Source organism: Diadema antillarum, unplaced genomic scaffold, assembly GCF_040938485.1.
Source record: "Diadema antillarum isolate AM-2024a unplaced genomic scaffold, OU_Dant_1.0 seq00000399_RagTag, whole genome shotgun sequence".
In the NCBI taxonomy this organism is placed as follows: domain Eukaryota; kingdom Metazoa; phylum Echinodermata; class Echinoidea; order Diadematoida; family Diadematidae; genus Diadema; species Diadema antillarum.
The window spans coordinates 384,317-407,647 of NW_027271390.1; the positions used below are offsets into that span (position 1 = coordinate 384,317).

The 23,331-nt window shown below is 37.0% G+C and overlaps 1 protein-coding gene across 1 annotated transcript in view; it reads left to right on the forward strand.

Moving 5' to 3' along the window:
- The window catches only part of LOC139732088 (uncharacterized), a 48,336-nt gene extending 26,496 nt beyond the window's left edge, over positions 1-21,840 (forward strand). Inside the window, exons 9-13 of the mRNA XM_071642960.1 lie at positions 2,398-2,580; positions 11,689-11,871; positions 19,069-19,251; positions 20,812-21,012; positions 21,820-21,840. Of these exons, the coding sequence (XP_071499061.1) occupies positions 2,398-2,580; positions 11,689-11,871; positions 19,069-19,251; positions 20,812-21,012; positions 21,820-21,840 (771 nt within the window). The remainder of the gene's footprint in view (positions 1-2,397; positions 2,581-11,688; positions 11,872-19,068; positions 19,252-20,811; positions 21,013-21,819) is intronic.
- The last annotated feature ends 1,491 nt before the right edge of the window (positions 21,841-23,331 follow it).

Here is a 23,331-nt window from a genome sequence, read left to right on the forward strand (position 1 = left end):
AAAACAAACAAACAACTAAACAAACAAATACAGCATTAACGGATATTATGTACGGCAAAAAGAAGGCCTCATGTAGTTTGGTTTGAAAAATGAGAGATATAACAAACACTTTTCTTTTTCTTTTTTTAAGTAGAGAAATGGATATCCATATTATGTCGACATTATATCATATAAAGGTATTTATCTTACTATGTAGAGATTCTTTAAAAAAACAGAAGTCCTTACGGCGAAATAAATGATCACATGCCAAGTCGACTTAAAGATACATATACATGCATTACACGTGTAGGTCTATGTTAGATCGTCATGGCAACATGATTATCATTTTACCAAGTTAAACATGAACCTTTATCGAAGCTTTCTGATGGGGAACAGGTAACATAGGTATAGTGCTCTCTACAACCAGAGAGGTGGACGTTGTACAAGAGCGTATGATTGGAGCCACGAATTCTGACGCGTAGTTAATTGCTGTGAAGCGTTTGGGCGCCATTATGTGGAGAAACGACTCCAAGAAAGACAAAACTAGAATATATCTCAGCAGCAGGAGGAGAATGTGAGGTATTAATATGCTCTCTTCCTTGGATACACTTGTTTTTCAGTTGGAGAATTTCTGCTATTTTGAAAGGAAACAGATTATTTTTGAATGCTGACAACTCTTGATAGTATCTGCCCACAAACTTAGGACCAGATGAAGTAGCCATAGAAGAGGAAGATAGAAAGTTACTAAGATTATCGTAATTTTGTGCTTCTCCACCAAATTTTAACAGATTAACATTCAAATGTAAATGACGTAGTGTTCTAGTTCAAACGAAATTTTCAACGTCAATACTACAATGTTTTATATTTATTTTTCGACGAGCATTCAGCTTCGCTTTAAAGCACAGCATCATATCATTTATCCACTTCTGTCTATTCCATTTTATTTTCACGGGGTAACCCCTTCAGCGAAAGAAATGATTAACAATGGGACTCCACATAGATACGAAAGTACACACAATACATGCAAACTGCACCAGAATATGTAAGAAAAAGTGGATTAAAGAGAAATATCGTTTGTAGAACTCCTAAGATATCAACTTCAACCTTATCCTGGTTCTAATGCATAGATTTATCATATTCAAATTGTAAAATCCATAATATTTCAATTTCATATGGAAACACCAACTTTCACTTCAAGTCCGTTCGAATTCATTTTGTTCTTCAGATAGGGACACAGCATTTCTTGTAATGTTGAAAATCAAAGGACATCAACAATTTCTGTACTTTATTTTGCATTTCATTACGTCGAATTCCCCCTTTTTATTGTATGATTCTCTTTTATTTTTTCCGCTTTCTCTTTGCTCCTTAACAGTGTGGATATATCACCTACAGAATGGTTAGCAGTTATTTTTATGATAGTTCCCTCTTTTTACGCCTCCGCCATGAAGTGTCACTGTTGGCATTGGGTTGTTGGGTTGTCCGTCCGTCCGTCCTTCAGGTCGTCCGTTCGTCCTTCCGTCCGTAATCAATTTGTGATTTGTGATGTTCACATTTATTTTTACATTTTGAACATCATCCCTTGGTAGCTTTTGGACAATCCAGTGCCCACACCTACGTACGCTGCTAAAATCAATCCTGCGGTATAACGTATAGACCTGAATTTTTCCAAGAGTGTCTCGAGTTAGCAACAATTTTCCTGGTATTCAAATGCTCCAGCATACCTAGCTCTGTGCTCATTCAAAATATCAATAATCTCCTAAAGCTGCCCCCACGGTTGTGTATTAATAAAGGTGTGTTCATGTATATGCTCAATCGATGACGTTTGATGGTAAAGTCCCATTTCAAGGTTCATGAATTTAGCTTGTATATTTTATTCAGGAAAATAAAGAGTCACGCATACAGGCAAACATAGGCCTACACACACACTTACACACGCACACACACACACACACACTCACACACACAAAGAATAAGAAGTAACGAAAATCAATGCCAAACTGCTGTATTTGTAAGACTATTCAAATGCTTGCTTATTAATTAGTTTGCAGAAAATTGGGTGAAATCTTGACATATTCAGATGATAGAAAAACCCCACCAAAATGTATAGTTAAAAGTAGATAAATTCGATACACAATGCTGTTTAAGTAAAGTAAGTAATTAATGCACAAAGGCAAGACAATCATAAGCCATATTGCTGTACGTAATAGTTGTCCCAAAGTACATACGTGTGCAGTGTGGAGGACTCAGAAAACCAATGTCAATACCTATGGTAATGATTTGTCATCATTTTAGTTGAAACCCATTGCGATCAGGCGATCGTGCTATGCAAGCAAACTCATTCTGTATATTGCTGGGAATTCTAATTATTTATCTTTATGTCTTTTGTTTTCTGTAATATTTTGATTTCTTTTTTCACAGATTCAAGATTTGATGCTGCATTATAACAGCGATGATCACGATTCATGGCATCAAACCTCAACAGGAAGTGACTTGGCCCGATGTGTGTGTACTATGCCACGTCTTTTGAAGTTCAGACTGGGCTGTCCCTACTTGCCTGACAGCTTCCTCTCAACAGCCGCCGCCTCAGCATCATCCTGTCAGGTATGTAATATGTTAGTTAGGTGCTTTTGGGATCATAGTACACCTCATTTCAAAAATAGTTAACCACAAGTCGGGTATGACTTCCATGATAGCATTTTTTTTTCTCTCTCGCAGATTGACATTTCAGTGCGGTGCTATACTTGAAATTTTGTGTAACCGTAGTCATCCCCATTGTTTAACTCTCAATTCATTTTGAAAGAAAGAACCGGTAAGGACACTTCTGTTACATTTTTTTTATTTATTGAAAATAAACAGAATTAAGGGATATGAAGAAAACGAGATAATACAAGCGCGCTCCTTGTCTTCCGTAGCAGAGATTTCGGCAAGACAAGATCTCAATTATTCTTTTTTGGTCTTCTTGGACCCTAAAGAAGTCATTTTTTTTTTTTTATGAATAAATGATCTCCCGGTGGCATTCATCAGTTTCAAGAATGAGGGATAGCCTGTGGTTCTACTGCTGCACAAAATAAAACAAGATAAGATTAATGAACTTAATCCACTTCTCTCTTCCCCGTATAGTCATGAATATTTAGCGCTGTGGCGAATTTTGCATGCTTTATACGAAACCTTTCTTGACCCCCAAAGTGGGTGAAGTCTTATTGATTCAACCCTCAAAGATGTTAATGCATATCGATCCTTATGACAACACAATGATTATAAAACGCTGACAACAACATAAAGGAAACATAATAAAGAGGAAAATGAAGTTTGAGGATACCTCAGATGGGGAATGAGAGTTGTATAGCTAACTTGATTTAATGGGTCAGTCAAGTGTCAGATGGCTGGGTCTGGATACTCCTTTGCCTTTTGTTTGTTTTTGAAAACCATTAAAACAGGGTAGGCCTACCTATCATAGTATTCTCGATCCAGCAACAGATCATTAGCTGATCAGAAATGTTCCATGAGTCCACTTGCCCCATACCATATTGATAACATGACACAATGTTGATATTCTTGATATAAATTCACACGCTTTAAATGCATTAAACCATAAAGTTAGCGATACTCTCCTTGTGAATTATGTACTTCTTCTGCTCTCTTTGCTAAAATGGTATCCTGGATTACTACAGAAGGGAGATGTTGTTTACATCAAACCTTAGTAAAAAAAAAAAAAAAAAAAATCACTTGACATCGGTGGCTTGGAATGCAAAAGTTAAAGACATGCTCCATTCTTTTCATAAGCACTGTTCTCACGTATTATGTTCCATTCTACACACTTCCTATATAAAACATTTTTTAATCCTCTCATCAGAAAGTGTAGCCGCAGTCGGAGGCATTATTATTTTTGTGTTGACCGTCCACTCTTCCATGCTTGAACCACAGGCGGTGCTGACCCTGACTATATTGTTCTTGATCTTTTTATGTAAAATATTTTTTGTATGATTTTTTTTTCAAGTACGGAAATAAAACAAACAGACAATGGCAATATTCCAAAATCTTAAATCACACGTCGTATGTTTAAGTGCGCTGAACCATTGAATTTGTGGTCGATTTCTTTGTATAACATTGTAGTAAAATGAACATCTTCCAGTCACAAACTGCAAGACAGTGGTATCGTGAAAAAGGACAGAGAATAGATTTTAGTATAATAGACATGGTTTGATCTTCTTTCCATGACTAGAATATATGTAAACATTTCCCAGGCTTCTCTATCACTAACCGAAAACAGTGACCCTTGATTTTGAGACACATCTTATGATAAAAGACAATTCACATGTGTAGATTTTAAGTCCCTTTGATTGATAATGAATTATGTATATTGATAGACACTGTGCATTTCTGCTGTTTTCCGTGTATGAACGAAAATAAAAGCTAGATGTTGACAGTTTCCAGGAAAAGAAAAATAGTGCAACTCGTTTATCATCTGAACAACGCCCGTCTTGAATCTGTTGAATTCGTGAAGTACTTGGGTGCAACCATCACTCCTGATTTGAAGTGGACCCAACACATCAACAATACTGTCAATAAAGCCAATAGCGTCCTTGTATTTCTAAGACGCAACTTTCACTTAAAATCCGCTGATGTCAAAGTCACAGCTTGCAAACATTTTCTCGACCAATTGAAGAGTTTGCTTTCTCTGTTTGGGATCCATTTTCCGAGAACCTAATCCACAAAGTGATGATGGTCCCTAGAAGAGCTGGGAAATTCACTTTGAATCGCTACCAAAATACCTCAAGTGTCACTATAATGCTGCAAAGGCTTGATTGGACCACTCTGGAACAGGCTAACAATTATGCACAAAATACACAATGATCTGACTCATCTTTCGGCACAGGACTATGACATCAAGCAGGTTACTCAGTTGACAAGAGCCACCCAACCACATTCTTATCAGATACCATACTCTAGAACTAAATTGCATCGCCATTCGTTCTTTCCGATATAACAGTGAGGAGCTAGAATTCTCTGTCCTCGAAAATTGTTGCAGCGCCATCTGTGGGAGCATTCCTTAACCGACTAACGGTTGATCACAGCCGCTGCGGCTAGTCTGTCTTTTGTTCGACATTTTTTTTTTTGTTATTTGCTTGTAGATATCTATAAATAAACAACATTACAATGTTAATAACACAGTCTGCAAGAATCTTCAGCTTATTAAAGGAGGCAGACCTAACCACGAGACGAAGAAAAAGAAGAAGAAGGGAAAAAGAAGAAGAAGAAGAAGAAGAAGAAGAAGACGTGATCAAAGATTGAATGTACACTGTTTTCAATAGTTTGATCTTGTGTCTTCGGATTAGAATCTATACACATGTATAATAATGATGATGAAAATGTTTTTGTTTGTTTTTTTTTTTTTTTGGGGGGGGGGGGGGGGAACATGCATAGCAGCCCGCAGGCTGAATTACAAACATTTTACATGAATAAGTGTGAGAAAATTGAAATATAATATAGAAAAAAGGCATAAAAAGAAAAAAAGAAAACAACAAAAATATTATGGTTAAACATTGCACAATGAAATTTAACATGATCATTAATGGTCATGTCATGTACCTCCAAACGTGTATCTATTCCAAAGTATACTTGATTACAAACACCAAACAAATCAAATAAAACCAAAGCCAGTACCGAAATCAGATGATTAACATATTTTGCTCGTTGTACATAATGCACACATAATGCCCGTGGAAGCTGCAGGACCTAGTGTGAAGTTGGAGAGAAGAGAGAGAGAGAGAGAGAGAGATAGATAGATAGATAGAGAGAGAGAGAGAGAGGGGGGGGGAGGGGTAGAGGAAGAGGGAGGGAGGGAGAGAGGAGGACGTATCCCAACGTGTTTCAGAGAGGGATAGAAAGAGGTTTAAGAAGTTGCAAAAAGGAGATGTAATCAGGATGTTCAAAATCATATTAAGAACTGAAACAAACAAGCTTTAGCTTGATTTTAATTCAAAGATTGTACTCTCTAAAAAAATCGAGTGAAAATATTCACTCCTAAAAGAGTGAATACAAAAAAGAGTGAATTTAGAGTGAAATTGGAGTGAATTTTGAGTGAAAATGTTTATTTTCACTCATTTTGGAGTGACCTCAGGGATCACTCGAAGATTTTGAAGTGATCCCTGACGTCACTCTAAAACGAGTGAAAATGAACATTTTCACTCGAAATTCACTCCAATTTCACTCTAAATTTACTCTTTTTTGTATTCACTCTTTTAAGAGTGAATATTTTCACTCGAATTATTTTAGAGAGTAACTGTCAGAAATTGTCACACAGACTGGTAAATAATAATTACCAAAAGATATGTTACATAATAATAATGCTATTCAGTCTTCATATTGTGTTATATTGAAAATATATTACATAACGGTATCCTACGTAAAATAATAATCAAGTAAAATCTTTTAACATTCAACCTTATCAACCTGCAACTGATCAATCTACAAACATATCCAATCTGAATTATACCTTTTGTGGGAGCTATAATGTGAATACAGAGCAATAATAAAATTACCTGGAGTACATATCCTGTTCATCAAAATAAACTTAGTAGTAGTGTCAGTAATAATAGTAGTAGTAATGAAAATAGTAATAATAATGATAATGATAATAATAGAAATAAAGAACAATATACATGCATTATATATATATATACATATATATATATACATATGTATATATATATATGTATATATACATATATATATATATATACATATATATATATACATATATATGTATATATATACATATATATGTATACATATATATGTATATATACATATATATATATACATATATACATATATATATATATACATATATATATATGTTTTTCTTCACTTCTTTCTACAAGAAGTGAAGAAATGAATCTCTAAGAATCTGAGACTAGACCTATATTATATGCATATTTTTCATTATTTACAAAAGGTAATGTTAAGATTTTATTATATTTCGCATTGACCACTTACCTTTTATGTTAAATATGATGTCTTGATTATCCGCAAATTTATCATATTCTCATCATTACAGTAAACAGATGCTTTGATATTTGGTTATGATTATTATGAGCTTATTTTTTCATTTTTTTTCTCCATTTGTAATTGACGCTTGATTGATGCTTGATAGGCGTCTTTACATGCTTTTTTTCGATGTTTATCTACGAAAAAATGGAGTCACAAAAGTCAAATATTACATGGATGTATACATAAAGTAATGTATTTATATATAGTATATATAGCATACATTGGCATGCATATAATATACTCGGAACTGTTGAGTTTGAGTTTAGTCTTCATTGAGATTATAATTGAGTTAATGTTGAGATTTCATTATATTTGTATTGAACACTATTTTTTTAATATGATGTCTTGATTATCCGTATAATATATATATATATATATATATATATATACAATTTTTATTTTTACAGTAAACAGATGCTCTAATAACTAGTTGTATTATTAGCTCATTCCTTTTAATTTCTTCTCCATTTGTAATCAATGCTTTATATGCGTCTTTTCTTCGATGTTTATCTACGAAAAAAATAGAATCGCTAAAGTCTATTATTACAAGGACGTATATATAGCAATGTATTTTTATAAAGAGTATATATAGCATAGTATGATTCAAACAAGCACTTGAAACTTTTGTTGAGTCTGAGTTCAGTCTTCATTGAGATTTCACTTTCTACCATACCCCTATACGTATCAGCGCTCTCCTTGACAACGCAGCTCCAGGGCAACGCACTACGCGCATGACGCGCATAGCATTGTTGTTATGATTCATGTTTATCATTGTCCATCATTGTCTTTGCACTGACGAAGGTCTGAGGCAGACCGAAAATTTTGTAATAAAATTTTTTTTTTTGTAATCGTTGGATCCATGGCGTACTTGAGATTATTTCTTCTTATATATATATATATATATATATATATATATATATATGCATATTAAACTGTGTATCAAAAAGGTCTATAACCTCTAACATGGCCATGTCGGCGATAATTTGGTAACTCTCACAAAGGATAACCCATTATTCATTTTTCTCTCTTCATATTCAAGACATGTTTTTTTTTTTATTTTTTCACTGCGAACTGTGTGTTGAATATGAACAAAGAAAATAGACTGTGTGGGTTGGCCTTTTTCTCCCTTTATTGCCAATATGATTAGCATCTATTTTTTCTTTTAATTTTGAGAATCCTTCCGTACACAGTGGTTTTAAAAGGGTGGAGATCGAAAAAATCTAAGTAGGTCCTGCCCTGTTAGTATCAATGTGCCATGATATCTTTGAATGATTTTAGTATTTGATCAAAATCTGAGCACAACTTAGACAAGCAGGATGAATGACCAAAGTTCATTTGGATCACCGGGTCAGCTGACCTTTTTTTTTGACACTTCTTTGTCTTCATTTGAAAATAGAGTACATCTTACTGTTTTCGACCCGATAACTGATCACTTGCTTAATTGGGAGAATCCATGATTTCACTGCTTATCATATCGAATTCCCTGTCCTTCAAAATTGCTGCAGCGCCATCTGTGGGAGCATTCCGTAACCGGCTAACGGTTCATCACAGTGGCTAGTCTGTCTTTGTTCTCCATAATGTGTGCTTGTAAATATCTTTAAATAAACAGTATTATAATGTACATAACACAGTCTGCAATAATCTTCATCTTATTGAAAGAGGCAGACTTAAACCAAGAGAAGAAAAAGAAGGAGAAGACATGATTAAAATTTGTCTGTAAATTGTTTTCAATGGTTTGATCTTGTGTGTAAGAATTGGAATCTATACACTTGTACATAGGTGACGATAAAAAAAAAAAAAATATATATATATAAACATTTATTGGACAACATCCATAGCAGCCCGCAGGCTGAATTGCAGACATTTTACGTGAGTGAGTGTGAGAACATTGAAGTATGATATAGAAAAACAAATACATATAAAAAAGAAAAAAACACACACTTAATATCAGGGTTAAATATTGCACAATGAAAGCAAATAACATGAGTAATGGCCATGTCATGTACCTCCACATGTGTATGTATTCCAAAATATATACCTGATAACAAAAACATACAAAAGATTAAACAAATCAAATCAAACCTACGCCAATAATGAAATCAGATGCTTAACACATTTTGCCCGTTGTACATAATGCACGTAAAATGACCATGAAAGCTGCAGGACCTAGTGTGAAGCTGGGGATAAGAGAGAGTGTGTGGAGAGAGAGAGGAAGAGAGAGAGAGAGAGAGAGAGAGAGAGGGAGAGAGAGAGAGAGAGAGAGGGGGGGGGGGGGGGAGAAAGGGAGAGAGAGAAAGGAAAAGAGGGAGACGGGGAGAGAGAAAAGTAGGGATAAATGTTTCAAAACTAAAGTGAGACCTGAAAGAAACTTCCGAAGTACATATCGTTAATTGTTACGCTGAGAATAATACTTTACAATAGAACACTAATTCGTTTACACTATTATCCAAATTGCAATAACATTAATAAGATGAATATAATCATATGTAACCATTTATCATAAAATGTCGTTAGAAATATGCGAAAAGTTTGTGATTACTGAAGAATAAGCATCCATCCCGCATTTATAAATCGGATTATATTATATGAAAAAATACATCACAGTACCATATTGTCGCTGGGGCGACAAGACCTTGTATCTCAAATGTTGGTATAAATGACTTTCTCGGAACTATTGTCTTGTCAGGCAATTAGTCAAGCGATGTCCCGTTCAAGTTTCAGCTGCCCCAACCCCAATAGAAGGTCACCATGGCATGCCAAAGAAAAAACAACAACAACAACAACAAACAAACAAACATCTCACTGTATGTGGGTGCCTCGGCCACCATGACCCTTTTCCCAAACATTAATGACATTGCATACAAAATGTGTACGTTATCTGAAGCCTCCCACCCCAAACACGACATTCTTTGATTAAAACATAATACCTGTGGAGAAATGATTGCATTGCTGATTGTGATTTTTAGAATGCTTGATAATAATTCTAGAGACTTACACACACACACACACCAAAAAAAAAAAAAAAAAAAAAAAATAGAGCCCCTTCAACTCACTTGAAATCAAATTCATATCACATTTTAGTCATTTTTATTTAATGCACGTAATGCCCGTCTAGGTTGTAGAACTAGTATGAAACTGGAGATAGATAGATAGATAGATAGAGAGAGAGAGAGAGAGAGAGAGAGAGATAAAAAGAAAGGGAGTGGGTGAGTGGGCGGGGGGAGGGTGGGAGAGAGAAAGGTTTAGGAAGTTGCAAAAAGGAGATGTAATCAGGATATACAAAAACATATTAAGAACTGAAACTAACAAGCTTCAGCTTAATTTTAATTCAAGGCATAAATTTATCAGAAATTATCACACTGACTGGTATACAATAACCGAAAGATATGTTAATAATATAATGATATTCTGTCTTCACATTGTGTTATATTGAAAATTTATCACATTACGGTAACTGTAAAATAAAGATTATATGAAATTCTTTTAGTATTCAACCTTATCAACCCGCAACTTATCAATGTGCAAACATATTTAAATGTCTGTGAATTATATACCTTGTGAGTTATAATGTGAACACAGAACAATCATAAAATAATCTGTACAATACAAGTACCACTTGAAAACTTTAAACAACCAATCTCAAGATGAATTTACTTGTTAAATAAGGCATTTGCACTGATCCTGTAACATTCCGTCCTGCACTTGATCTCCCTGAGTTTGTTGCTATGTCTTAGGGCTCTGTAGCTGCTCTCTGTCGGCGGGAACCAGTCTGGAAACCTCGCATAGAGTGAGGCAGCGAACCGAAGACATAACTGATCTCTTCTATCAAAGAGGGAAGTGATGTTGCACATCACACATGCCTCCTGATATGATTCATACCTATTACCCAAGATTATACTCAGCACTCTTTTTTTGAACCATTTCGATGGCGTTACTTTGTGTATTAGTATTGTTATGGATGAGTAGAACACCGGTACAAAATACTCGAGGACTGGTCTGATGTAGCTAGTGAAGATGGTTAGTAGGTCTTCAGATGGCGCCCTGTATCGCTTCATGACGCGGAGTACGTAGAGCTTCCTTGCAGCTCGCTTGACAATGTCGTCGACATGCAAATCCTAACGAAGATTGCTTTGAATAGGAACACCAAGGAGCTTGACCTTGTTTATCATTTTCTTCCAATACATTGTCGTTCAGCTTAAGCTTGAGGGTGGGAGTGGTGTTTTGGTAAACGTGACACGCATCACTTTACATTTTAAAGGGATGAGATTCATGTCCTCTTCGGCACACCACTTGCTGAGTTCCTTGAGTGTGTCCGGGACAAGACTTGCAGAGTTGCATTTCTTATTCTCGGCAATGGTCACGTCATCTACGCATTTCCAATGCTCTTCTAAAGGTGTCTGCTGGAGTGGATCGTTGATCATTGCGAGGAATACATGTATAAAACATGATTCAGGCTTCTACATTTGTCTTGGTTAATGTTGGTTTCTTCATATATGACGAGCTTGCTTCCTAAAGGCACTAAATCCATTGATAATGATATATTTAACGCTTTGGAAGCAAGCTCTTCATATGTTCATTTTGCATTCTCGCCATTATCATAATGATTATAATTATTTGTCACCTTATTATCGATATTTTGACTCACCTCCTCTGCAGATTCAAGATCTGGTCTTGGATTTTGAGATTATTCAGGACGATTCCCACTATCAGTCCTCGATGGGAGATGACTTGGCCAGATGGGTATTTGATATGCCACGTCTTTCGAGCTTCAGTCTGGCATGTCCCTACTTGCCTGATGGTTTCCTCTCAACAGCCGTCACCTCTGCATCATCATGCCAGGTATGTAATCTTTTGATGTAATGTGTCATTTGCTGTTGGAAGTGTAGTAGGCTTTAAACATGTAGACTACAACGGTAACTGAGGGAGCAACTTGTTAAAGGACAAGTTCACCTTCATAAACATAAGGATTGAGAGAATGCAACAATATTTGTAGAACACATCAGTGAAAGTTTGAGGAAAATTGGACAATCGATGCAAAAGTTATGAATTTTTAAAATTTTTGTGTTGGAACCGCTGGATGAGGAGACTACTACAGCTTGTGAGTCATATGCGTACAACATAAAGAAAATGTAAAAGAAAATTCAACATATTTTCACTTTTTTCGCATAATAAAAGAGCTCTTGACTTGCCTCTTTCTAAAGGCAGGGGGAATAATATTATCCATAACATTTGTCGGTAACGAGTCAGGGGAATGTGTACTTTTTTCAAAAGATGGCATTTTGTGAAATTCTCTTTATATTTTCCTTATATATTGTTGTACGCATGTGACATCTAAGTTATTCATACACTGGAGTAGTCTTCTCATCCAGCGGTTACTGCACAAAAACTTCAAAATTTCATAACTTTTGAACGGATTGTCTGATTTTCCTCAAACTTTCAATGATGTGTTCTACTAATATTGCTACATTCTCTCAATCCTTATGTTTATGAAGGTGAACTTGTCCTTTAACTTAAACTTAACTCAACTTTATTTGTGGACGGCCTAACTTGATAATCATTTGAGGCATGCTAATGAAACTTTGCATGATGTGTGTATGAGTGGACGAAGTTTTGCCTGTCAAATTTTGCTCGAGGTTAAAGGTCAAAGGTCAAGGTCAAAGTCTTAGAATTCAACTTTCCCCAGTATCTGTACAATGCCTGAATGCATTAATTTTTCATAGTATTAAACTTGGTGTTTACATGTATTACCAGGGATCATGAGGTTAAAGGTGGAAACTCAAGTGAAAATATATATATTTTTTTTCTCCATACTTCAGAAATGGTTTAAAGTATCCTCATGAAACTTCTACTATTATAATACTCGAAGTTGTTGTTGTTGTCGCGGCCTTATGTATTTCCTCTTTTATTCCGGCGTTGCTGGTTTTTCTATCTCCTCCCGAGCCGTCGGCTCCGGGCAGCTGCGACCGGTGCCGTCGTCCGCAGGAGAGTATCCTGCATCGAATGGCGCGGGTTCCGTCCCCGCTCCTCCTCCGTGTCGACGTCGAGGACGAAAAAGAAAAATTAATTAGATAGATGCATAATGCATTTTTGTGCGTGACGAAAGAGCCGAGCGTTTTAATATTCACCGAACCTGCGCTGGCCTCCTACTTTCTCGACCGTTCATCTTTTAGCTTGCAGAGACAGTGGGATGCTAAAGATGATGGATGCAGCGAAATCTCTGACATCTCCCGGCGGACGCGCACGCACACACAATGTACCTCACAGTACTCTACACACTCTACACTGTGTGTATAGTTCTGCGATGTACCTTTGCCTCCGTCTCTTACGTGTATGTAATGTATTGACGATGGTTACACGAAGCACTACAATTCTCTGCGTGCGCGTGATATGGACTACAAGGGCATATATCGCCATTGGCGTCCCCAAATGAAAACAACGAATGTTGTTATTTCATTGTATTTTGCACAACTGTAGAATACTATGCAGCTCAGGTACGTCATTTAGTTTGCTCGCCGTTTGCTCTCAAGTCCGATGTCATTGTACGCAGACTGTTTAGGACGGCTAAATATATGTGCCGATCGTACCCTTCCATATCAGATTACACGCGCAGCTGTGTCCATTCGTTTATGGCAGAGCTGCTATAATCACACATATTCATAAGATGAGCTGACGGAGGGGAAAACCTCGCTTTGCCAACCGCCAATTTTTAAAATTACAAGTGGAAATAGAATGTGTGGTTCTATGGTCTATCAAACCAAGTTTTTGTGACAAAAATAAAAAAAGAGGGAGCAAATGAAGACGAATATATATTCTTCTTTCTTTTGTAACATGGGGAAAATAGAAAAAAGAATACGAGGTCGTGAGACCCTACTCCCACTTGTGCCTATTAAACCTAATGACTATGATCTCCCCCTCCCCAAATACTACTACTACTACTAATAATAATAATAATAACAATGATAATAATAATAATGATAATAGGAATAATAATAATAATAACAATAATAGGAGCAATGTTTGTAGGCCTAATATTAATTATGATATTGTACAGTCTGAAGCAGATGATGGTTCTATGATATATCAAGCCAAGTTTTGGTGATTAAAAACAAAAAGGAGGGCGCAAATGAAGACGAAAATATCTTATTTTTCTCTCATAACGTTGGGAAAAGAAATATGAAAAAAAAAGCAAACAAACCGAGGCCTTGAGACCAACTGTGGATTCCCGCGGGTGCCTGCGTGGATGCAAGAGCAGGGGATAATCAAAGTCATAGTGTTAATATCTTCCCGTTTCGACGGGAACAATCTGTGGGCAGAACTTTCGGGGAATCTCATTTGCGTTATCGGTAATTTTCCCTGAATGTTTCTGTTTTTTGCCCTGCGGAGGTGGAAATGTGTGTGTGTGCGTGAGGGGGGGGGGGGGGGTGAGGGGCAACAAGACAACTGTTGGACTTCAACGGGTGCAAATAACCCCTCGAAACTCAAGTTCTATAATAAAAGCAAGTAGTGGCGGGAATGATCCCTACCAATGGACCGGATCGCCGGGCACATACTGCAAAAATGTATTATTAAATTTCTGGGAAGGGTGGTCATTTAGAAGACAGCACAATTAACGAATGAATGAGAAGACTTTTCTTTTTATTCTTTCAATAAAAATGTGCAAAATCGTATTATGAGAAGAAAAAATAAAACCCCTCAGACCCGTGGATTTCCACGGGTGCTGCTAGTTGTACATAATAATATACATGTAGACCCATTCTGGTTCGTTGAGGGCAACAGACAAGTTTCGGTTACACGACGCAGCCATTAGGTCTCGCTTCGGTGTCTCCGCCTACCACCCCCCCCCCCCCCCACTTCCGCCCACCCCCAGGGCAGCAGACACAGCTGAGCAGACAGCACTGCACACGTGCGCGGATGCATTGCGACTATCCGTGCGCATGCATCGGGGGGGGGGGGGGGGGGGGGGGCAGGCGTGAACACCGCAATAATGGCGCTGCCCTAGAGGGCCATAATACACAAAGCGCCTCTCAGAAACGGTCTATATAATACTGCCTGTCAATGATTTTCTGGGGAATTTTGATGTCATGCAGTCATGTATCGAGGATTAAAATGCTGAAACGTATTCCCAACAAGCTGATCTTAAAAACAATTTATCCATCCAAATTGTAATATCAGTTCAATGTACTGAGTGGCCCTCATTTATACATTTTTTTTTCTTTTTTTTTACGTAGGTCACTCTTTTCCATTAACGCAATTATTTTGAATAATTGTTAGTTTCATTTAACGCTTTAAATGCATTAAACCATAAAGTTAGTGATACACTCCTTGTGAATTATACCCTTCTTCTGCTCTCTTTGCTAAAATGGTATCCTGGAATACGACAGAAGGGAAATGTTGTTTTCATCAAACCTTAGTAAAAAAAAAAAAAAATCACTTGACATCCGTGGCTTGGAATGTAAAAGTTAAATAAATACTCCATTATTTTCATAAACACTGTTCTCACGTATTTATGTTCCATCCTACATACTTCCTACATAAAACTTTTTTTTTCTTTTTTTTTTTATCCTCTCATCACAAAGTGTAGCCGCGGTCAGAGGCATTGTGTTTTCGGGTTTACCGTCCACTCTTCTATACTTGAACGACAAGCGGTACTGACCGTGACTATATTTTTTCTTGATCTTTTTATGTAAAATATTTGTTTTGTTTTTTTTTTTTCCAAGTACGGAAATAAAACAAACAGACAATGCCAGTACTCCAAATATTAAATCACACGAACTTGTGGTCAATTTTTTTTTTGTATATCACATTGTAGTACTATGAACATCTTCCAGTCACAAACTGCAAGACAGTGGTATCGTGGAAATGGACAGAGAATAGAATTTGGTATGATAGACATCGTTGGACCTTCTTTCCATGACTAAAACATTTGGAAACCATCAGGACATTTCCCAGGCGTCTTTATCACTAAGCGAAAACAGTGATCCATGATTTCTAGACACATAAGATAAAAGACTACATGTGTAGAATTTAAGTCCCTTTGATTGATAGTGAATTTAGTATATTGGAAGACACTGCTTTTCTGCTGTTTTCTATGTATGAACGAAAATAAAATGCGAGTTGACAGTTTCCAGGAAAAGAAAAACAGTGCAACTCGTTTATCATCTGAACAACGCCCGTCTTGAGTCTGTTGAATTCATGAAGTACTTGGGTGTAACCATCACTTCTGATTTGAAGTGGACCCAACACATCAACGATACTGTCAATAAAGCCAATAACGTCGCAAATTTCTCTTAAAATCCGCTGATGTCAAAGCAACAGCTTACAAAATATTGGTTCGACCAATTGAAGAGTGTGCTTGCTTTGTTAGGGATCCGTTTTCCGAGAACCTAATCCACAAAGTGGAGATAGTCCCTAGAAGAGCTGCGAGATTCACTCTGAATCGCTACCATTATACCTCAAGTGTCACTATAATGCTGCAAAAGCTTGATTGGACCACTCTGGAATAGACTTACCATTATGTACAAAATACACAATAATCTTACTCATCTTTCGGCAGAGGACTATAATATCAAGCAGGTTACTCAATTGACGAGAGCAACCCAACCACATTCCTATCAGATACCATACTCGAGAACTGAATCGCATCGCCATCCGTTCTTTACGATAACTGTAAGGAACTGAAATCCCTGTCCTCTAAAATTGTTGCAGCGCCATCTGTGGGAGCATTCCTTAACCGACTAACCATTGGTCACAGCGGCTAGTCTGTCTTTGTTCGACATTTGTTGTGTGCTTGTAAATATCTATAAATAAACAACACTACAATGTAAATAACACAGTCTGCAATAATCTTCAGCTTATTAAAGGAGGCAGAACTAACCAAGAGAAGAAGACAAAGAAGAAGAAGGGAAGAAGAAGAAGAAGAAGAAGAAGACATTATTAAAATTGTGTGTAAACTGTTTTCAATATTTGATCTTGTGTCTTCAGATTGGAATCCATACACATGTATAATGATGAAAATGTATTTTTTATTGGGAAACATGCATAGCATCTCAAAAAGTCATCTCTTGAAGTAATGTATTTTCTCTTTGAATTTCCTGTATGCATGTCATTTTGTAATGCGCAGTAGAGTATATTATTATAGTAGCTGCGTAATATAAATGTCCTTTATTATTATTATTATTATAGCAGCCCGCAGGCTGAATTACAGACATTTTACATGAATTAGTGTGAAAAAATTGAAATATGATATAGAAAAAAAGGCATAAAAAGGACAAAACAAACAAACAAAAATAGAAGGGTTAAACATTTCACAATTATTTTTTTTTCATCATCATAAATGGTTTTGTCATGTTTCTCCAAACATGTAGCTATTTCAAAGTATACTTGATTACAAACACCAAACAAATCAAATAAAACCAAAGCCAGTACCGAAATCAGATGATTAACATATTTTGCTCGTTGTACATAATGCCCATGAAAGCTGCAGGACCTAATGTGAAGTTGTAGAGAAGAGAGAGAGAGAGAGAGAGAGAGAGAGAGAGGGAAAGAGGGGGAGAGGAAGAGGGAGGGAGGGACAGAGGAGGACGTTTCCCAGCGTGTTTCAGAGAGGGATAGAGAGAGGTTTAAGAAGTTGCAAAAAGGAGATTTAATCAGGATGTTCAAAATCATATTAAGAACTGAAACAAACAAGCTTTAGCTTCATTTTAATTCAAAGATTGTAACCATCAGAAATTGTCACACAGACTGGTAAATAATTACCGAAAAATATCTTACACAATAATACCGATATTCAGTCTTCATATTGTGTTATATTGAAAATATATTACATTTCGGTATCCTATATAAAATAATAATCACGTAAAATCTTTTAATATTCAACCTTATCAACCTGCAACTGATCAATCTACAAACATATTCAATCTGAATTATGCCTTTGTTGTGAGCTATAATGTGAACAAAGAGCAATAACAAAATTACCTGGAGTAAATATCCTGTTCATCAAAATAATATTATTAGTAGTGTCAGTAATAATATCAATGATAATAATGATGATGATGATAATAATAATAATAATAATAGATATTATGAAAAACATACATACATTATATATATGCATATCATATTGTGTATCAAAAAGGTCCATAACCTCTAACATGGCTATGTCGGCGATAGGTCACTCCCACAAAGGCTAACCCATTATTCATTTTTCTCTCTTCATATTCAAGACATGGTTTGTCACTGCGAACTGTGTGTTGAATATGAACAAAGAAAATGGGCTGTGTGGGTTGGCTTTTTTCTCCCTTTATAGCCAATATGATAAGCATATATATATATATATATATATATATATATATATGTGTGTTATTTATTTTTTTTAATTTTGAGAATCCTTCCGTACACACTGGTTTTAAAAGGTGGGGATCGAAAAAGTCTAAGTAGGTCCTGCCCTGTTAGTATTAATGTGCCATGATATCTTTGAATGATTTCAGTATTTGATCAAAACCTGGCCACAAACTTAAACAAGCAGAATGAATGACAAAAGTTTATTTAGATCACCGGTTCAGCTTACTTTTTTTTTCCCGACACTTCTTAGTCTTCATTTGAAAACAGATTACATCTTACTGTTTTCGACCCAGTAACTGATCACCTGCTTGATCAGGAGAATCCATGATTTCACTGGTTGTCATATCGATAACAGTTAACAATGACAAATTAAAGCAAATGTACAAATCCAGTCACTTCAAAATGCGTTGGCCTTTTATTTATTTATTTGTTTATCACGCTCCTTATGAATAATGTACAAACATACTTTTATCTGTACTTGTATCCAGGAATAGTACAGGGAGTACATTTTGTTTTCTTCAATCCTTAATTCGTGTATAATATTATTGGATCTAATGTTTGTCCCTTCAAATGCGTGCGCGTACTTGAGTAAGGCACATTCCAGCGTTATTCGTATCATGTACTTTTTTTCGTCATGCATTCTTGCTAATTAAACTCTATTTTAATTGTTGTTATTTTCCCTTTTTTTCTCCACAGATCCAAGATCTGGAGTTGTATCTCAGCAAAGAGCAACAGGATTTAAAACATCAGTCCTCAGGAGGAGCTGACTTGGCCCGATGGGTGTGTACTATGCCAAGTCTTTTGAAGTTCAAGTTGTCGTGGCTCTACTTGCCCGATGGTTTCCTCTCAACAGCCATTGCTTTAGTATCATCCTGTCAGGTATGTAATCTACGTCCTTTGCTGTTTGGGTCATAGAAGACCATGCGTGAAAACTGATTAGGCAAATCATGATTTTCTTGAAAGATAAAATGATTTATATATATTTCTATTTCTAGCAGATTGACAACATTGTGACATAACTAAGGTTATTTGTAACTAGTCTTCCTCATCTGTAAACCCTTGGTAAGGGTACTTCTGTTGAGATGAATGTTTTACTCTGAACTGAATACAATGAAAAAGAACGAGATCTGACACCTGGCCTTTTGCCTTCTTGGAAGTCGAGACGACGATATTTCACATCTTCCGGTTTTTTTTATTTTTTTTCTGGAAACCACTTTTATTTTTGTCTCTCTCTCTCCCTCTCTCCGTCCCTCATACCTCTCTTAAAGGGCTTTTTACACTTGTGTTTCTTAACCCCGGACTTTCTCTGACCCAGGACTATCGTTAGTCCCGTACCAATTTTTTTCAGCTTTTTACACTCGCCAATTAGTCCCGTACTATCTCTTATCCGGGGCTAAGGAGAAAACTGACCTTTTTCCACTCGTATTTCTTAGCCCCGGACTTTCCAAACCACGTGAATATTCATAATTACGCTGTGTACTGTACAGGTACACGCACGCACCGGCAGCACTTGATTACCTCGTTTCTGATTGGTCAGTGAGGGTCGGACTTCGTCTCCGTCGCTTAGCCCAGGATTATTTTTTCGTTCTGCTTACACTCACTTGCTTGGCACCGCAATTGCGGTGCTAACCCCTGCTATTTTGCAGGGCCAGATAGTACCGTACTATCGGTGGGGCTAGCCCACTTTGGCAAAAACGAGTGTAAACAGAAAGTGGGCTAAGGATAGTCCCGTACCAACGGTGGGGCTAAGGCCCCCCCCCCCCCCCCCCCCCCTTAGCCCCACCGTTGGTCCGGGGCTAAGCAAAATTTTACAAGTGTAAAAAGCCCTCTACTGCCATGATTAACTGCTATCTCATCGTTTACGTGCGACCACACTTGACCCAAATAATATTAAATGAAACGTTCGTACTATTGTTTCAGATCACATTATTAGTTTGAGGAGATAGACTATACGGACATGGAATAAACAGAATAAACGTACTACTCTCCTATACTTGAACCACAGGCTGTGCTCACCCTCCGTATATTGTTTAAGTGATCTTTTTATGTGAACCATTATTTTTTTTATAGTACGGAAATAAAGCAAACAAGCAAACAAACCAACAAACAGTCATTGGCAATATTCCAATCTTAAATCACGCGTTTTATATAAAAGTGGATTGAATTACTAAATTTGTGGTCGATGTCTTAATATATTACATTGTATTACTAGGAACATTGTCCAGTCACAAACTGCAGGTGGTATCGTGGAATAGGACAGCGAGCAGATTTTGGTATAATAGACATCGTTTGACCTTCTTACCATGACTAAAATAAATGTAAACCATCAGGACATTTCCCAGGCTTCTCTATTTACAAATCAATTATTGGTCTTATGCACGTACAAATGTATCCAGCCCTTCAGAAGAATTGCTTTCTTTGCTCCTTGTTTTTCAACAGATTCGGGATCTGGTGTTTGATTTACGCAGATACATTGGCGATTGTCAATCTCATGACGATTCTCAATATCAATCATCGCTTGGAGGAGACTTGGTGCGCTGTGTGTGTGCCTTGCCAAGTCTTACGAAGTTCAGTCTGCGGTGCCCCTACTTGACCGATGATTTCCTCTCAGCAGCCGCCGCCTCAGCATCATCCTGTCAGGTATGACATCTTCGATTATTGAACTAATTGCTTATGGGGTGTAACAGTGCCTCTCGTTTGTCAAATGACTGACAATGTATTATTTGGTTTCCCTTTGTTTCTTTTGTAGTACAATATTGCCGGGTAAATCTACAATATGCCAACCCTAGATTCGAATTCATCTTTTGTTGATTGTTTGTGACTTGTCAAACTTTAAACTTTATTTTTTCACTCTTTTTCCAACAGAATGTACAAAAAAACAACAACAATATGATACATTTGGCATGCGAGTCTTTGATAATATACATAGTCAGATAGGGATAACAACATGTTCATGTCTTTATGTGTAGTACAAAAAGAAACATTTATACACTCTGTGAAAAAAAGTGGAGGTACCCACTCAAAAGACTATGCTTGTATCATGTGGGTACCTCTGAGGGAAAAGGGGGAAAGAGGGGAAGTATAGGGGGTGAAAAACTTACAACTACAAAGAGTGCGGGAAACTGGGAAAGTCGGGGAAAAAAGAAAGAAAGAAAGAAGAAAAAGAAAGCAATAGTGTGAAAATAGGGAACAGAAAATGGGGAGAAGAGGAAGAGAGTGAGAAAGAGAGAGAGAAAACCTAACTTATTTTGATGCATACACCACGGGGCGAAGCCCACAGAGACAAATAGCCACGCATTTTCGAGAGTGAAACAGTGTTGAGACCAAAGTCTATTCAATCATTCTCGATTTCTAACTCGATTTAATAGCGATCATTTTCGTCAAATTTCCATTAAATTCATATCATATCGTTCCTGTAGTGATTTCTTTGGTTATTTGATTTTTCAGTTTTCCCACATCAAGGAGTAACAGCACACAGGTGTACTCCACCCACTCACAAAAAAACAACAACATAGACACACACATAATCAATCACACCCTATTCAGAGTACATACAGAGACAAACATATGTACTCTTACACAAGCTAAAACAGTGACCCATGATTTCGAGGCACATTTGACAAAAGGCAATGATTATTCACATGTGTAGAGTGCAAGCCCCTTTGATTGATAATAAATTGTATATTGAAAGACACTGTGCCTTTCTACTGTTTTCCATGTATGAACAAAGAAAAATGCGAGATTTTGACAGTTTCCAGGAAAAGAAAAACAGTGCAACTCGTTTATCATGTAATGAACAACGCCAGTCTTAAATTTGTTGAATTCATGAAATACTTAATTAAATGACTGAGCTTCAACCAACCTTGAATTGTAGAGGGCAAGCTTTCGTCCTCTCCTGAGGACTTTCTCAAGCCTTATGCAGAGTGTTGTCTTGCTGCCGTTGCCTGTCTTTATTAATCACTGGACCATAGATTGGTGAAAGGGTATATCCCGAGTCTCTGTTGAGAGCTGGATTGACCCTTCTGATCCAAAGTGCTTCCTTTATTTTTCTTTTCAACCAGTTGCTTTCAAAGTCAATGATACGTGCCTCATCCCATTCAATGTTGTGTCCTGTGTTGTAAGAGTGCTCAGCTATCGCCGAGTGTGATGGATTGTTTAGTCTCAGTGCCCTTTTGTGTTCCTTGAGTCTCTCGTTCAAGGTTCTGCTGGTTTCCCCGATGTAACAATCATGGCAATCAGCACAAGTGATCTTATATACAATGCCTGACCTTATTTGCCTTGGGACTTTGTCTTTAGCATGGACTAGTCTACTTCTCAGGGTATTAGAGCTCTTGAATGCAATGTCAACGTCCTTGTTGTGGAATGCTCTTTTCAGACGGGAGGATATGGTGTTTACGAAGGGGAGGACTACCCTAATGCTAGCCTCCTTTCTTTCCTTTGTGGGTGACTTAGTTCTTGTTTTGTCCTTGGCTTTTTGTCTCATCCAAGCTGGGTATCCACATGCTGCAAGGGCCTTGTCAATATGGTGGAATTCACTCCGTAGTGCATCATTGTCAGAGGTTACATTTCGAGCTCTGAAATACAAAGATCTAGCAACTCCCTCCTTTGTGTTGAGTGGATGATCCGAGTCGAAGTTCAAATAGGAGTCAGTGTGGGTTGGTTTCCTGTACACAGTGATAGAAACTGAAAGGTCGTGGTTGACAGAGACCTTTGTGTCTAGGAAATTCAATGACCTTTGAACTTCTTGCTCAACAGTGAATTCAATATGTTGGTCTATACTATTGATGTACTTAGTGAATTCGTCAATATGGTCTCTGTCAATGATAACAAAAGTGTCATCCACGTATCTCCACCAGATTCTAGGGGGGTGGGGGGCATTCGAAAAGATCTCTTCTTCCAGATGTTCTAGATACAAGTTACAAACGACCGGTGAGATAGGTGATCCCATAGGTGTTCCAT